Source organism: Poecilia mexicana, unplaced genomic scaffold (genome assembly GCF_051168715.1).
Source record: "Poecilia mexicana isolate PSO_F unplaced genomic scaffold, ASM5116871v1 scaffold_12, whole genome shotgun sequence".
Classification (NCBI taxonomy): domain Eukaryota; kingdom Metazoa; phylum Chordata; class Actinopteri; order Cyprinodontiformes; family Poeciliidae; genus Poecilia; species Poecilia mexicana.
The window spans coordinates 2,280,915-2,298,693 of NW_028263381.1; the positions used below are offsets into that span (position 1 = coordinate 2,280,915).

The following is a 17,779-nucleotide window of genomic DNA, read 5'->3' on the forward strand; positions in this document are numbered from 1 at the left end:
TCAGCCTCCACATTTTCTCTGTTTGTGTTCCTGGTGTGTGTGCAGGAGAGCCAGGCTGAGATGAGTCGCCTGCAGAAGCAGAAGGAGGAGTTGTGCGCTCAGATCAGAGACCTCAGCCTGCCGGTCGACCTGGCCTCTGACTCGGTGCCTGACATGAAGAAACAGATCCGCCTCCTGGAGAGCCAGGCCAGCGAGAGAGCCGAGGAGACGAGCAGACTGTCCGCCCAGATCCAGCAGCAGCAGCAGGTTGACGGGGCGCGCGGCGCAGGGCTGGCACAAACCCGTCTGCCGGCCGCCGCGGCTCATCTGCACCTCTCACCCAACAGATCCACATGCGGTTCGAGATAGAGGTGGAGAGGATGAAGCAGATGCATCAGAAGGAGCTGGAGGATAAAGAAGAAGAGTTGGAGGACGTCCATAAGTCCTCCCAGAGACGGGTGGGTCTGACAGGGGAGGCAGATTTACATGATGAACAGATGTTTGCTCCAATGTCTGCTCAGGACTCAGTAAAATATATAACACATGTTTTATATGGGTTGTTGGCACTCTAAACCTCCTGACAGCTGCTCCTTTTAAAAATTCAAAAATACTTTATGTATCAAAAACAAGAAGTAAAATATTGTCATCACTCATGTCATCCAAGTTCCTTCAGAGAGTCGTTGTGGACGATGGAAGGAATTCCGGTAGCAGTCAGTCGTGCAACGACTCTGAAGAGGCCTCTGATTGAAGACAGACAGTCTGACCGTCATGATGTGCTAACAGCTCAATTTCTGAGCAGCAGAGATGATATTCCACAGCAACATGTCCTGGGTGACATAACTAGCTGCTGGCTAGCACTGCTAATCCACCTCTTTTGCTTTTGCCACTCTGCTTTAAACCTCTATCTGACCGTTTGGTTAGAAAGCCAGGGTTTGGAGTGGCTGGAGCAGCTGTTAGAAAGAAGAAAATTCTCTAGCACCTCTTCCTAGTAGAACTCCAGAGGTTGGAATGAACACACTGACCGCTCTCTGCTGTCCTGGACTGAAATCCTGTGTGTGTGTGTGTGTGTGTGTGTGTGTGTGTGTGTGTGTGTGTGTGTGTGTGGGTGTGTGTGTGTGTGTGTGTGTGTGTGTGTGTGCGTGCGCGCATGTGTGTGATGTGTGTGTGTGTGTGTGTGTGTATTTGTGCAGCTGAAGCAGCTGGAGATGCAGTTGGAGCAGGAGTACGAGGAGAAGCAGATGGTGATTCATGAGAAACACGACTTGGAAGGACTCATAGCGACGTTGTGTGAGCAGGTGAGCTCCCTCCTAAACACACCTACAAGTGAGGAGAGATAGAAAACTTTCAATCTTACCCAGTTTATTTGTATCTAGTTTCTAGTGTAAATATCTCAGATCACTTGAAATAAGACAGTTAACTTACAAATACATTTTCAGTCAGTAATTCCTTAATATTGATTTAAAGCTTTGAGTTATGAAGTGGAATAAACTTTTTAACTTATAATATGCTCATCCAGTGTTCAGCCTTATGAAAGAAAAACATATCTACCAGTTGTATTACTGGTGTTGTAATTTATTCTAATATATTATTTTCCCAACACATTTTCTAATACATGTTATAAATACAGTGAATTACATATTGATGATTTGTGTATTAAACAACATGTTACATTATTCACATAATATTTTGAAATGGTTGCTGCTTTCCATTAACCCTTTATTGTAAAATATTAAACATGAATATAATGTATGGCTTTGTGTATCACTGTATTTTTTATGTTTATAAATATTCACCATCATGTATTATTATGATTTATATAGTAAAATGTATTGGTCATATATGTAATAGAGTTACAAATATATTTGTCAATATATTTCAATTTATTTCATGACTGTATTATATTGTGTAATACATGCATCATCAATATATAATTTAATATATGTACAACATATATTTGAAAATGTATCAGGAAAAAAAATTAGAATATTTTGAAATATATTTCCAGTCATATGTTGGTAAATATATTTTGTAAGTGTATATTAATAGTAACTTGTATCATATATTACATCTAAACATATAGTGCTCTTTTTGGTTGTGATTACAATACACTTTGTATATACTATATATGGTCTGATATATATATATATATATATATAATTTCCTGGAGATGAAGTGAAGGGACAGAGCAGCCTGGAGGAGGCTTAGATCCTTCAGTGTTTGCAGTTTCTCTATGTCCATATGGGTACTAATTTATATCTGAACATCAAGGTTACTTTATTGCTTCATTTGTTACCTGGATAATCATTTTAATTTAATTAACTGAACTTCAAAACTTCTTGGAAGCCAAATGTTACAGCTATGTGTCTGTCAGCGGCCCGCTTCCTGCCAGCGCTCCGTCGTAAATCACTCTTAAAGCAGGTTAATGCTCTGATGGAGCCTGGATGTGTTGCTGCTGCAGTCCAGCCACCATGAAACAAACAAATGCAGTATAGAGGGGAAGAGCTGATTTAACACTCATTCACACCAAGGCTGGAATTAGAACAGGACCTGGTGTGTAGCCAAGCTGGCAAACGGTTCAGGATCAAGTCATCTGCAGTCTGGGTCTAACAGGCATTCAAATGTTGCTGCTGGGGAAGAAAAGCAGGACTTCTCAGGACATTTGGTAAGAAAATGTCTAAGATACAATATTAAAAACTCTGTTGTGACAACACGTTCTGCCTTTTTATGTGTTTAATAATCATTATGGTTTGAATGAAGCATGCGATCAGGAGGTCAAGCATAAAATGGTTTATAAAAGAATCATAAAGTTCATTTTAGCAGCTTCTATTGACCTGTGATTAGGTTAATCTTTCAAATTGAAGCTCTGTGACCAGACACCATCACAAGCTTTTTTTCTCTTGAGCCTAAAACTCTTTGGCTACATTACAACTTCAAAATCAAAACAGAACATAATTAACTTGTATGTTTCCTGCCTTATTTACAGCCTGTCACTCTGATACATGATAACTACAGTGTCATCGGCATACATTTGAACGTCACAGATTTAATGTTGTAATGGAAGGTCTTTACTGTATTTTCCAAGCTCATAATGTCTTTTTATAGCACAATCAAGTAAATTGTTATGAAAATGCTGTAAATATATTGTCAAACATAACTGCAAAGAAATATGGCTTTGCAGTTTGATGCCTTGATTTAGGCCTCTGTCTCTTTAAGCTTGGCTGGGTATAATAGCAGGCAGGCACATAGGCACCTCTGAACGGTTGCCACTGGAGGTTCAGATATGTATGAAAGAACCAATGTAAGAACCAGGTATGTTTTTGATGAGGGAATAACATTATGACATGATGTAAAGCTAAAAAAAAAGGATTTTATACAACACTTCCATTTAAGATAAAGGAATAAAAAAAGATCCGAGGATAGTTCCCTGTGGAACACCTACAGACTGGCTTCTTCAGAGATGAGATGATTTTATTTTAAGACCTGGCAATCGCATTCATTTGTTGTCGGATGCTTTTTGTGTGATGAAGACATGGTGCCAACCAAACCCTCGACCCATTGTCTTTCTTTCTGGAGTGAAAGAATCTAAGTGGTGTCACGTTGCAGGTGGGACACAGAGACTTCGATGTGGAGAGGAAGCTGAGGAGAGACCTGAAGAGAACCCACGCCCTGCTGGCCGACGCCCAGCTGCTCCTCGCCACCCTGGACAGCTCAGGCCAGAACCGTCCCAACGGCAGCAAAGACCAGATCGAACGCCTGCACTGCCAGGTGAGTGGTGGCGTTTGGCTGCGCTCCGCCGGGAGTCACCGCGGCGCTCCGTGTTCACCCTCTGTGTTTTCCGTTCAGCTGGAGGAGAGCGAGGCAAGGCGGCTGGAGGCGGAGAACACTCAGAAAGCCGTTGCCATGGAGCTGGAGAACGCCCAGTTGGAACTGGAGAATATCTGCAGGCAGAAGAGTGTGGTGAGTGACTGCATGCTGGTTCAAACCCAACAGACTGGTGGAAACCAACTCCAGCGTCCTCAGACAGCAGATGCCAGAGCAGACTGTAATGTGTGATAGTTCTTCTAGACTTTTATGGATATTAACTCCATTTCATATATTCTTCAGTTAAATCCTTTTACCGGCCCAGTTCTAAAACAGGAATTTTAACCCATGAATAATCTGGGCAGAAATTCTCGACTAACTCAAAAGTGGCAGTTTTTTTTTTTTTTTTTTTTTTTTTTTTTTGCAATTCAAAAATGCATAAAACAAATGAAAAACTAAAAAGGAATGATTTCAGAAAAAAATAGTAATATTTAAATTTTTATCAACAGTGAGAACTCGAAGTACAGATTGAGACAGCATAGAAGCTAAGCTTTTAGCTTTTAGCATTATCAATATAAGTAGGAGCATCTTTCCTGAATATTTTTCCAAAACAGATCAAAACGAAATTCTAGCAAAATCTCTGGACAAACTCAATAACCAAACCTTAAAGTATTTGTTTAGCAAATGATTTTTATTTCTTTATTTTTTCACTCCTCAGAATTACATGAATCTGTCCACCTGATGTACATTTGTTTTTAATAATTGTCCCAACTTTTAGTTTTTTGGACAAACCCGTCTCTGTTTCTTTAACTTTGAACCTCTTCTGCTTACACCTTGAAGGAGTTTATTATAAACTTCATACATTTTCAAACTGAGTTTTATTAAACCATAAATAACCATGAGTGAAGATTTCCCAGGAATTCTACTATGTTTTTTTTAGATATTAAACTGTATTAAAGATTATATTTTCTCTTGATTTAGTCCAAATATGCCTGTGTGAGTTCAGGTGGATGAACAGTTGGCGCTGCTGCAGCATGAGAAGATGGATCTGCTGAAGAGGCTGGAGGAAGACCAGGAAGACCTCAACGAGCTGATGAAGAAACACAAAGCTCTTATTGCACAAGTATTATTATTTTCACTTATCACATTATTTCTAACCTGAATAAAAAAAGAGAAAAAGTCTCAGTCCCACTTTGTCCCCTTCAGTCCTCCAGTGACATCTCTCAGATCAGAGAGCTGCAAGCTGAGCTGGAGGAGGTGAAGAAACAGAGACGCTCGCTCCAAGAGGAGGTGATATATGTTTGATGAGCAGAAAATAAACTCGACACTAAGAGCTTTATGAAGTGAATGTGCTGCTGGGAGTTCTGCAGATGAGATTGTAATGGCTTTCTGGGTCATTTAACGTCCTTGTTGCGCGCCTTAATTGAACGGCGAGCAGCAGGTGGAGTACCGCTTCTCGTGGGTCGCGTTGAATTTAAATGCGTTCATTTCACCCCGGCCTTTCCGCGTCTTCCACCTGCAGCTTCAGCAGTGCTTGTCCAGGGTGCAGTTCCTGGAGTCGTCCACTGTGGGGCGCAGCATAGTCAGCAAACAGGAGGCCCGTGTGTGTGACCTGGAAAACAAATTGGAGTTTCAGAAGGGGCAAGTCAAGAGGTTTGAGGTGAGATCAGATAAAGCTTTTCCAATTCCAACAGATAATTATCAACGTGTCTGATGCTGTAGTTAGTCCATGCCCGATTTTGGCTGCTAATTTTGTGTACTTTGCAGGTGCTGGTGCTGCGTCTGAGGGACAGTGTGGTTCGCCTGGGAGAGGAGCTGGAGCAGAGCGCCCAGGCTGAAGCTCGAGAGAAGGAACACGCTCGATACTACCAGCAGCGGCTGCAGGAGATGAGGCTGGAGATGGACGAGCTGAGCCAGAGGGAGCAGGACAGCAGCCGGCGGCGCATGGAGCTGGTAACTAGTGGAGCTGGTAACTAGTGGAGCTGGTAACTAGTGGAGCCAGTGACTAGTGGAGCCGGTGACTAGTGGAGGTGGTAACTAGTGGAGCTGGTAACTAGTGGAGCTTGTAACTAGTGGAGCCAGTGACTAGTGGAGCCGGTGACTAGTGGAGCTGGTAACTAGTGGAGCTGGTAACTAGTGGAGCCAGTGACTAGTGGAGCCGGTGACTAGTGGAGGTGGTAACTAGTGGAGCTGGTAACTAGTGGAGCCAGTGACTAGTGGAGCCGGTGACTAGTGGAGCTGGTAACTAGTGGAGCTGGTAACTAGTGGAGCCAGTGACTAGTGGAGCCAGTGACTAGTGGAGCCGGTGACTAGTGGAGCTGGTAACTAGTGGAGCCAGTGACTAGTGGAGATGGTAACTAGTGGAGCTGGTAACTAGTGGAGATGGTAACTAGTGGAGCTGGTAACTAGTGATCAGACTACCTTTTCAGCATCTTGATCAGTTTCAAAGTCTATATGACCTTTAACCCCTGTTTTTTTTTTTTAAACAATTGATTTACTGTTTTGGATCATCTTAATGGAGGATATTGCTCAAGTGGTTGAGGTCAGAAAATTAAATCTTATATTTCTAATGTCTTAATCTTCAGATGTTCTGATGACATACTTTCAGTTTTTCTCCCTTTTTCTGTAAAACATAAAAGGTCTTCCTCTTGAGCTTCAACTGCCGTTTTACCAACTAGGATGTCACTTGGATGCATTGAATATATTTGTGCCTGGGCAGATCCAAAATGATGTCGAGTATTTTTCTTAGTATTGGTGCTGATTTTGAATTTTAGTGTTCTGACAATCCTAGAACTCAGTGTTTAAAATTCTGAGTGAGTTTTTATCTGCTTAGCTTATAAAGTAATACAATAAAAACAGACAGCTTCAGCAGGAGAAACAGCTCACTGTCTGTTATCTGATTTTTTTTTATAAAACAGAGGTCAGTGTGTCTCTCAGCTGCTTCTGATGATGTTTATAAAACCTGCTTAAAGCGACACTGTTTACAGTGCAGCTTATGAATATTCTTATCAGGCTTTTCCAAACACACACTGCTGTTTGAAACAAGGTCAACCTGGTGGTCAGCATCATGAGAACACTGACAAACACTTTTCTTTCACTGCTGAAATGAAGACTGTTTGTAGAAATCAGACAAATGCAGTGAGATTTTTCTACAGAAACTTCACAATACAGAGGATCGTTCAGAGAAAAAATAGTTTAAATTGTGAAGCCATTTATTTCTTCCATAACTCTGAACTGGATTCCTGACATGAAAACCTCAACAAGACTTTCTAAAGCAAGGGTCATGATTTTTTAAAAAGGAACATGAACCCTCATATTGAAGTGTTTTATTCAAAATTCAAATTCAAAGAAGTATGAGCCTTCAACTTCATCAACAGGAAGGATGTCATGATAATATGAGAGCTGCTCTGTGCAGAGCCTCACACAGCTCAGGACCCACTGCATCGGTTTGACAAACACACAGAGACCTGGACACGTCACACACACAGAGGACCTGGACACGTCACACACACAGAGACCTGGACACGTCACACACACAGAGGACCTGGACACGTCACACACACAGAGACCTGGACACGTCACACACACAGAGACCTGGACACGTCACACACACAGAGACCTGGACACGTCACACACACAGAGACCTGGACACGTCACACACACAGAGACCTGGACACGTCACACACACAGAGACCTGGACACGTCACACACACAACGACCTGGACACGTCACACACACAGAGACCTGGACACGTCACACACACAGAGACCTGGACACGTCACACACACAGAGACCTGGACACGTCACACACACAGAGACCTGGACACGTCACACACACAGAGACCTGGACACATCACACACAGAGACCTGGACACATCACACACAGAGACCTGGACACGTCACACACACAGAGACCTGGACACATCACACACACAGAGACCTGGACACGTCACACACACAGAGACCTGGACACATCACACACACAGAAACCTGGACACGTCACACACACAGAGACCTGGACACGTCACACACACAGAGACCTGGACACATCACACACACAGAAACCTGGACACGTCACACACACAGAGACCTGGACACATCACACACAGAGACCTGGACACATCACACACAGAGACCTGGACACATCACACACAGAGACCTGGACACGTCACACACACAGAAACCTGGACACGTCACACACACAGAGACCTGCACACGTCACACACACAGAAACCTGGACACGTCACACACACAGAGACCTGGACACGTCACACACACAGAGACCTGGACACGTCACACACACACTCTGCTCCACTCTGACTGATACTGATACTGAGACTGAGACTCAATCCTTTTTCCACGTTTGGATAGTTGCTGGTTTATCCATACACTGGGGAAAAATCCATAGCAACATGTTAGACCATAGACTGACCTCTGACTCTCAATGTGAAGCAGCTGCTTATAGGAAGCTGCTCTTCTGTTAAACCGTAACACATTTGTTGCGATTCAGCCGCTCATTTACACGACACCAGAGACACTTTTTGACTCCAGGTCTCAGAGTGAAACTTTTTGGAAAAGTTTCGGTTATGCCCATGAAGTGCACCGTTTGAGTTTAGGCTGCAGGATGAAGAACTTTGCAGGTGTGAAAGCTCACATACACAGAACGCAAGACTGTAACGCTGAACCTGTTCAGTTTAATGCAGTTTCTGATAAGGACTGTATGTGTCTCATGATAATTTGGTCCAGTGGAGATGGTTGCTGTTTTCTAACTGAGCTGGAAACTCGAGAAGTGGAAGCTAAGGGTCATCTATAGCAGATTTATGGCGCCATCTCAACTTCTCCCCAATCAGCATCCAAAAACACAGTCAGTGTCCAGACAGCGAAGCTTTAATTCACATAAAACTCCAAAGAAAAAACACGCATCATTTGTCAGTGCAACAACGCAAACACAAATTCGGTTCAACTCTAGTGGATCTAATGCAAAGGTTGTGGAAAGAGGTAATAAAGCAAAACCTCAACGGCATAAAAAAAACAATAATAAAGGAACTATCATTGATTCCCCAGCTGGAAACTCCTAATAATAACAAATCAACAGCAGAGAGAAGTGGAGCAAGCTTCCTGATGTCTACAGCACAGAGAAAATCTTATTATCCTGGAGCTTGAGCAACTCGGGGAGAAGACAGACAGACGTCTGCTGGGTTGATGTACATTCCCTCAACCACAGTGAACTTCCACGTCCCTCACGTTGTGAGGATTCCTCTCCTCCGGCTCTTGTTCATCTAGCCGCCTCTCCAGGTCTGAGGGCGAAGGTCGTCCTGTCGCCGGTGGGTTGCTGGTTCAAAGCCCCGCTCCGTCTGTCTCAGACTTTGTGACCCTTAATCTGATGGTGGTTGTCAGGCTACACGAGGGCAGCTGTGCTTACAGTGTCGTAGCCTACCACCATGACTGGGGTAAAAAAACTTTTTTTCTTCTTTTTTTTTTAACCAGTAGTGCTCTCAGTAGTTCTATGTAGGACAGAACTATAGCACACTGTGAGCCCTTTGTGACACACTGGTGATTCTTGCATGAGAGGCATTCTGGGTCACTGGCAACATTTGCGTGGCAAACATTCCTGTTGCCTGAACATGCAGATACATCACCAATAGAAAACCCTTTCACAGCCAAACTGACTGGTTTCTTTTTTAGCATCATGGGCCGCCCCAGGCATGCCGCCCCAGGCAGAGAGCCACGTCGCCTGTATCAAAAACGATTGCTGCTACAGGAGTGGGATTAGACCCTAACTTGTATCATGTTTAAAGATTTTGCTCCACATCTCCTCTCTGGAGGTGAAACATGAATATTTAATTCCCATCGTAGATATTACAACCTCTCACCTACCGCAACCTAACATTTTGATCACACTGAATTCAAGTGAAAAAGATGCAGAGATCAAAATCCTGCCTGTTTCCTAGCTTGTCTTTTAATCCCACATCATCTTCAGCCCTGGAGGATTTTTGGTCCTGATTTCCTCCCAGAGGACCCGGACCGTCTGGACTGATCAGTGATACCTGGGCAGCACATGAGCTGCTGAAAACCTGAGCCCCGACCCGGCAGCACTCCATCCGGGCTGTGAGGAAGAGTCATCACAGGCAGCCTGGCAGGATGCGCTTCCTCCAGGCGATGACTGCAAGTGAAGCACACCTCGGAGGCAGCGGCAGCTCCGCTGTTCTCATTAACAAAAACAGCAGCTGCTCCATTATCTGGGACATTTGGAAAACATAATTGTCATTACTGAGAGCGTGATCGTAGCTGCTCTGATTGCACAGAGTGTCTACGTCGTCACTCGAGTGCTTCCTTTTTACTTTGTTTCAAGTACATCAGTCTTGTAGTGTCACTGGGGAAGATTCCCTGCGACATTTTAAGACGTGTGTGTAAACAAGCACAGCCATAAATGCACCAAGCTTGTTTTCTTTAGAAACATAAGATAACACTGAAGGCGTCCCGTCATTCTGACTCCTAAATCTAAACGTGTAGAGCTGTACATGCCGGTGACCTTTTGTTAGCTTGGTAAAGGCTGCATCGAATCCCCCTGCAGAAGTTCTCACTGTTTTTTAGCGATTTATTAAAAATGCTTCCGATCTTTAGTGCTGCCCAGAGGCTCTTGGTCGGTTCCAACCCTCAGCTGAGGAACACCAAGCCTTTCCTGCTTTTTGTGTCGTATTTAGGCTCAGATTTATTGAGCTGTTGTTCTGTTAGGAGGTCATTAAATCACATGTTGGTGGACTCTGATGGTGACTGGTGGCTGATGGTTGTGCTGGATTTTATACAGGGGTATCAGAGTAAAGTGGGGCTGACTTTAAACTTATGCCACCCTCTAATTAATACTAGTACTAATTAAATACATAGAAGCTTTTGACAAAATTAGAAAAAGTACAAGCAAAACTTTTCAAGGCTGGATGTATAAAGTTTATTTGCTAGTTTTAAAACGTTTCTTCCAGTCTAAAGCTGCGTTCATACAGCAGGTCAGGATGCTCAGTTCCAGTGTTAGGGTTAGTTAATACTTTTCAAAGTATTAACTCGTGTGTGGATGAATTGCAACTCTGCAAGCGCAGAAGAAGAATGTAGATGTCACACAGCGGCGCGTTGTTTATGGAAGCAATAATGGCCGCCACCATCTACGACTCAGTTTTTAAGGATACTCGGCAACGGGAGCCGACAGCATCATCACATCATAACAAGATGAAGGAAGCTAATGGACAAAAAACACAACTGATGGGAATGGTCAGTCAGATCCAAGAGTGGTAGGGCTGTGATGCGATGCACTGACGCAGACTTCTTCTGCTGCGTAATTATGACGCACATCTTAATTCTGCTAAAATGCAACACGACGCTTAGAAAACATTTAGATATTTATCCAGCTTAGTAGCATGGAAGTGGCACAAGTCAGATTTTTTTGAATTGAACCATTCTGATCTAAAGCCGTGGAAACGTCAGACGTAGTTCACATTTGGGCAAAAAAAAAAAAAAAAAAAAGTGGATTTGGGTCACATTTGCCTGCTGTGTGAATGTAGCCTACTACAATACACACAACTTTTAAAAAGCTCTGTAGAGAAATAATTCAGTTTTGCAGAATAACTGAAACAAACTGCTTATTTCTGCTTCTTATTCTACGGAGATGTTCAGTCTTTCTAATCCAACTCCAGAATGTGTGAAAATTCAGCTTTGCTCATCACCACAGTCAGAGTGGAGGATGGAGTTTGTCAGACTGGCCTGCAGCCTACCTAACATTTTGCCGCCCAAAGAACACGACTTTGTTTTTCTCAGAGAACGCCAGCTCTCCTCAGCTTCTGCTTCTCACTCTCAGCAGATTCCTTCATGACCTCTGAGGGAACAACAATTATTCAGTTATTAGCTCAAAGCTATTCACATGCACGGAGTTGCCCTTTAAGAACCTACCAACTGGCCTTGTACTCACACACACGCATACACGTACACACACATGCACACACACGTTTCATGAATAAACATCCATACACATTCATCCTCCTCCTACTTACCCAGCGCTGTTCTTCGGCGTCATCTCTCCCTCATCCTGCTTTCTCTCTCTGCGACTGTGATTAACTCTCATTGTCTCTTCAAGGTTATGGACACACAGACACACACAGACATGCTCGCACGCATGCACATGCGCTTGTGTGTCTCTATGACAACCGGCTGCGCCCACACCCATGTCCTCAAAGCCAACAAAGCCAATAACTTTGAAAGCTTTGAGGCGTTTGCCCATATGAAAAGGGTCTCATGTTTGTGTGTGTGTGTGTGTGTGTGTGTGTGCGTGTGTGTGTGTGTGTGTGTAGGTGTGTGTGTGTGTGTGTGTGTGTGCGTGTGTGTGTGTGTGTGGGGGTGTGTGTGCGTGTGTGTGTGTGAGAGACAGGATGAGAGAGGAAAAAATGGAAGAGGAAAGAAAAGAAGATGAATTAATCAATCACACTTGTTTTCCCAGTGTCAGGGAGAGTGTGTAACAATTTTTTAGATAAACCGGGCAGAGCACAGATAGGATTATGTGTGTGTGTTTGAGAAAACGGACATTCAGGGCTTTGACTGATGAGGTTATGAGAGCTCTGCTGAAAGTAATCGCCGTGGCAGATTGGAAGCCCAGGGTCTGTGCAGGTTGCATGGGGGGGGATAAGAGCAGTAGGTGAGCAGTTCAAGGTCAACCCAAGGGGGAATGTCACTTTACCCCCCTGCGTCTTCAAACATCCTCTAATCTGATTGCTTACAGGAAATGCAGGTGGAGGAGCTCTCCGCCGTGCGACAGACGTTACAGGCCGACCTGGAGACATCGATCCGCCGCATCGTCGATCTGCAGGCCGCCCTGGAGGAAGTGGAATCAAGCGATGAGAGTGAGACCGAAAGGTAGTTGGACTCAAGGCATGGGGAGGGAAGTCTCCGATTAGATCATCCTCTCCATGTGTTTATGGCAAATCTTTAACCACTGTGCTTCTAAATCCAGCGTTCAAACTGCAGTGGAGTCCTTCACTCGAAAAAAAGACCTGTAAGGAGCCGATGGGTGTGTTTGAGGTGGTAGTGTGTGGCTGTGCTTCAAGGGTTTGTTCATGTGACTAAACATTTCACCATAAAGAGTGGTTTTGGAATTGGTTATATCTTTGAAAAAAGAATATAGCCTATTTTGGGATAATTCTTGATTTTCCAGTATCATCAGTGCTGGGTATAAGCTCCTGCACTGATCATAACATTGTACTCACCAAAGCTGCTTCACACTTCAGGCAGAGGAGCTTTCAGTTTTAAGCTACGCTTTGAACTTTGGACTCAGTATTCTGATCTACTGTCCCTGAAATCAAAATCCAAACTCATTTGTTCACATTTGTTGAAATCGTAATACCAAACGCTACCTGATGGGTTAGCTCAAACTGACCTAAACCTGTTTGGGTTTGGGTCTGTATGCTTACTGAACCTCACAGTTGTCCAGTTTTCCTAAGAACCAGAGAAGTTCTTGTTTCCCAAAAATCATATCTGCTGTTTAAACAAGAGTTTTAAATCCAGTAAAACAACAAGCAGCTAATTCACTCACCACTCCTGTTGTTCTACGTCTGCTTTTGTTTTTTTTGTTTTTTTGACATATATTTTCTACCAGTGGAATATTCTTCCAGACAGGCTTTAGTCCATGCATCCATTTACTGTTTTTATAAAGTTATGTTTTCCTCCTGCTCACAACTTTTTCAAGGCAAATAATTTGAAGTGCTACGCTAACATTAGCACATTAGCTGTTTTGTTGTGACTCAGTAGGAATTTAGCTTTTAAACATTTCAGTTAGAATACTTTTAGTCAAAAGACAAAAAGTTGTCTTCCTACTTCATAAATGTAGTACTTTAATCATTAGAAATGTTCATGCAGTCCAGGTACCAGAATGCTAACCAGGTCACAGATGGAGATCTGCTGCAGCCTTCAGACAGAACTTCTTTGATTGATAGGAAAATCCTACATACTTAGAGCAAACTTTTTCTTCTTTGGTTTTTACTGGCAGCTTACAGACTTAGTGGATCAAACTTTACAAGCCGTGTGCATGATAAGATGTCATTTAAAAAAAAAATGACGCTAGAAAACATGTACAGTGATTAAACATTTTTCTTTTGGGTAAAGTCTAAATGGAAATGTATAAAGGAATCGATGGCTAAAAGGTTTCATTCTCCATTTTAAGTTACAAATAACAAATCTCTTTAGCTCATTGTGTGTGTGATCTGTTCCTGCAGTATGACATTGGTGAGAACAAGTTTATTACCGACATAGATATTGAACTTTGTAAATCAAATCGAAGTACAAAGAATTATCCTTCAAGCAAAGTCAACTAAAATGACTGCATGTGCTGCTGTAGTGTCGCTGCTGTAAAAATGTTTATGACAGCCGTAAATTAGATGTCATATTTAAATGATTTCAGGATCAACATGAAACAATGTTGCCATGAAGCGTTTGCCTCCTTACCGACTTCTTCTGTTTATGTTGGACTTCAGTGTTTCAGACCATCAGAAATGTGAATATCAGACACAGATAACACTAGTAAATGCAAAGGGCAGTTTTCAAATGATGATTTTATTGTTTTTGAAAGAAAAAGGCTGTCAAATGTCAGAACGATAGAATCAGGAAACGACTTGATAAAGCCTGTGAGGTGAGATTTCACACCTTCAACTAAAGAAATTCAAGAATATCAGAGTCATTTCTACATCTTTGAGACTCTTGCATACCATAGTGTCAGTGAGTTATTATCCACTCCTACGAAGGACCCACATTACTTCCAGGGTGAATCAGCAACACATCCAGCAGGTCACAAAAAATCAAGTGCATCTGAAGCACCACTGAATCCTCAGTTGCCTCAGTAAAGGTCAAAGTTCAAGACTCCACAATATGAAATCGACTGAGCAAACATCCATAAAAGTCCTTCTAACCTGGCCTAAAAAAATAGAAAAGAGAAACAACATATTGAAAGTCTTGATCTAGTCAAAGCCTGGACTTCTATCCTATCCTAATCCTTTTGGTGACATGACCTTGAACTGACTGTTCAGGGTCAAGGACTGTCCAACACGTCTGAAGCTCTTAAAAATAAATCTGCAAAGAAGACTGGACCTAAACCCCCCAATGTGACGTAATCTCTATTTATTTATTTATTTATTTATTTATTTATTTATTTATTTATTCATTCATTCATTCTTAACACCCTGTTAGGTGTTTCTTTAAGAGTTACTATTTTTTAAATTTTGATGTGCTTTATTCGTGCACAATAACATTAAAAATAATTCTGATTCTGATTCTAAACAATTCTTCGGTTCAAGGGAAAATTACGTTTTCCCATAAGGCCAAGCTGCTGTAGGCACCGTAACGTTTCAAAAATACAAGTTGTGATTTGTACTGTTATCTTTGTTTAGTGATCTTGAAACAAAAGTGTGGCAGAAAGAATCTGTAAGGTGGGCAAATACTTTAATAGCTATGTGCAACCAGAAAATGATCCAGGATGAGATTGTTTTAATTCATGTTCTCAAGTAAATTCATAATGTAGTGCAGCTGCAGCTGTAAATCCGCTTGTGGTGAAATCAGCGGTTGTTGAGCTACTATGTTCATAAGGTGCATGCATGTGCCTCGCTGCTGGCTGCAGAAGCAAACGGTCAGCCCATGTGTTAAGGTGTCTCCCTCCCCCCTGCAGTGACTCTGTGTCCAGCGTCGGCTCTGTTGGCTCAAAGGACGTTGGAGAGGGCATTCGCTCCCGTAGAGGCGGCTCTCCTTACAGCAGCCAAGATGGCCGTCAGTCTGTCACTGACACCATGAGCACCTACAGTTTCCGGTGAGGTTTCACAACATCCATACATCCAATTAAAGAAACACAACAACAAAAGAATTCAACCTACTAAATTTACAGTCTTACCTTTTTTATCCTTACAGTTTTATAATCTGTTAGAATAATTCTAATTATTTTTTTAAAATGTTTTTTAAGATGGACAGTATTATGTGAAATTGATATTTCTTTTAGCTTTACATCACGTTATGTAATGTCGTTCCCTTGTCAAAAACACCTTGAGTGTTGCCTTGATTCTTTCATGCATGTTTGAGAAATCCTTTAATCTCCATGGCAACCACCGAGCTGTGTAAAACACCTGATTGGACCTAGCTCTGCCTTGAAGACACGGCTATTTCTGCAGCACTTTTCTGCTGCAGTCGCCACGCTTCAGAGCTTCTGCCTCACAAAGCAGCTGACCCCTATGGCCCCTCCCACTCAGTTCCTTCAGACTAGCCATCAGCAATTAGCAAACACCTGGTGGAACGGTGCACCTGCTGAGCTCAGTATAGGAGCAACTCTAGTAAAAACGTTGTTAAAGGGTTAATAGAGGAGCCATGTTGTGATGACTTCCTGAAGGTGGAGTTTCAGAAAGAGTAGGAGTTTCTTAAAGACACAGGAGCACAATTTCAAGTTGTTAAATTACAAAGTCAATTTTCTTTTGATGTATACATCATTCTTTAAACAGGTAACATAGTGACTTCATTGTGCTATAAAATTATGTTAGATGTCTGGAAAACACATAACAGCGCTCCTTTAAGACACTTTTTCATTCATTTGGAGGAATGCTGAGGGTCACCGTCCATTGAGAAGACAACTTTAAGCCGAAGCCATAACTTCTCGGCTTGTGATGCTGCTTCATCTCCACATGATGTAAAGTCACAACACAACACAAGTGATTGTCCACTGCTGATGTGTGCTGGTCCAGGAGGAGTGAATGCTGCAATCAGTGACTTGAGGCAATCTAAATTCAAATGAAAAAAGAAAAAAAAAAAACTGGGATTGGCTAAAGTAGGCAGGTCAAAGCTTTAGGAAGACTGAAAAAGGGAAAACTGGACTCAAAACTCTGTCTATAATACTAATAACTATGATAGTGGTATGATCAGGTACTGTAACAGACGTCTTTCTGTTATCCACTGCAGTTCTTGTTTGGACCCTGACGATGAGGGCTCTGAAGCCGGCGGTGTTGGTGCCACTGGCGGTGCCAGACATCTCAGCCAGGCTCCGTCCTCCTCGGCGCTGTCCAAGCTGCTGGACGGACTCCGGAAACGCAGGGTGAGCACAGAGGTGGCGGACGGGGCTGGCAGCGCCGTCTCCCTTCCCATCTACCAAACCACCGGAGCCTCCACTCTCCGGCGGAGGGCCTCGGGTCTTTCCCTTGGTCCGGCGGACGTCCAGGAGCTCCGGCCTGGCCCTGGCATCCTGAAACCGCCGTCTCCTCTGCTGCCACGCGCCGCCAGCTCTTGCTCTGTCGCCGATTCAGAGAAGCTCCCTCGCTTCAACTCGAGCAGCTCGGCCTCCTCGCTCCCGTCCCTGCCTCGCCTCTCCTCTCTGTCTTCTTCTCTTGCCGCCCGCCATCCTCCTCCGTCCCTGTCCATCCCCGAGGAGGACCACGATGAGCCCCTGCGCTTGACGGTCACTCCCTTCCAGCGCTCCCCGCAGCCGCTGCGGCGGTGCATGCTGGAGAGCGTCACTGCTGCTGCAGACGGAGGCGAGGGGTCCCTGGGGTCAGAACCCATGGTCTTCCAGAACCGGCGTCTGACCGGCGACTGTGACGACGCTGCCTCAGACATCCTGCCCGCCATCCGCAGGGCCCAGTCCACCAGCAGCCTGGCCAGCTCCATCAGAGGAACCAGGAGGGCGCTGAGCGTCCACTTCGGAGAGCTGCCCCCGTCCACGCGCAGCAGGAAGAGCTCTGAGACGGAGTCGTCCAGTTCAGGCGGGTCTGGGGGAAGCTCCCAGGGCAGCGGGCCGCGGCGGAGGCTGGAACAACCGCAGGGACAGAGACTGGAGGCGGAGGGGAGCGAGGGGGGAGATGTGGCTTCAGTCATGAAGAAGTACCTAAGGAAGGAGGTCGACTGATGCAGGCCAGGTGAGCTGTAGACAGGAAGTGGAGTGCCGGGTTTCCTTCAGTGTATCATAAGCCTGGCGGGCCACCAGGCTGTCCTTCCTCTCCCACCA

At 43.9% G+C, this 17,779-nt stretch overlaps 1 protein-coding gene across 1 annotated transcript in view; it reads left to right on the forward strand.

Moving 5' to 3' along the window:
• The window catches only part of myo18b (myosin XVIIIB), a 45,588-nt gene that overhangs the window by 25,197 nt on the left and 2,612 nt on the right, over positions 1-17,779 (forward strand). The window contains exons 30-42 of the mRNA XM_088010732.1: positions 46-246; positions 327-437; positions 1,170-1,274; positions 3,583-3,744; positions 3,823-3,936; positions 4,787-4,903; positions 4,987-5,070; positions 5,303-5,440; positions 5,548-5,733; positions 12,539-12,672; positions 12,770-12,811; positions 15,470-15,607; positions 16,741-17,690. Of these exons, the coding sequence (XP_087866858.1) occupies positions 46-246; positions 327-437; positions 1,170-1,274; positions 3,583-3,744; positions 3,823-3,936; positions 4,787-4,903; positions 4,987-5,070; positions 5,303-5,440; positions 5,548-5,733; positions 12,539-12,672; positions 12,770-12,811; positions 15,470-15,607; positions 16,741-17,680 (2,472 nt within the window). The 3' untranslated portion in view covers positions 17,681-17,690. The remainder of the gene's footprint in view (positions 1-45; positions 247-326; positions 438-1,169; positions 1,275-3,582; positions 3,745-3,822; positions 3,937-4,786; positions 4,904-4,986; positions 5,071-5,302; positions 5,441-5,547; positions 5,734-12,538; positions 12,673-12,769; positions 12,812-15,469; positions 15,608-16,740; positions 17,691-17,779) is intronic.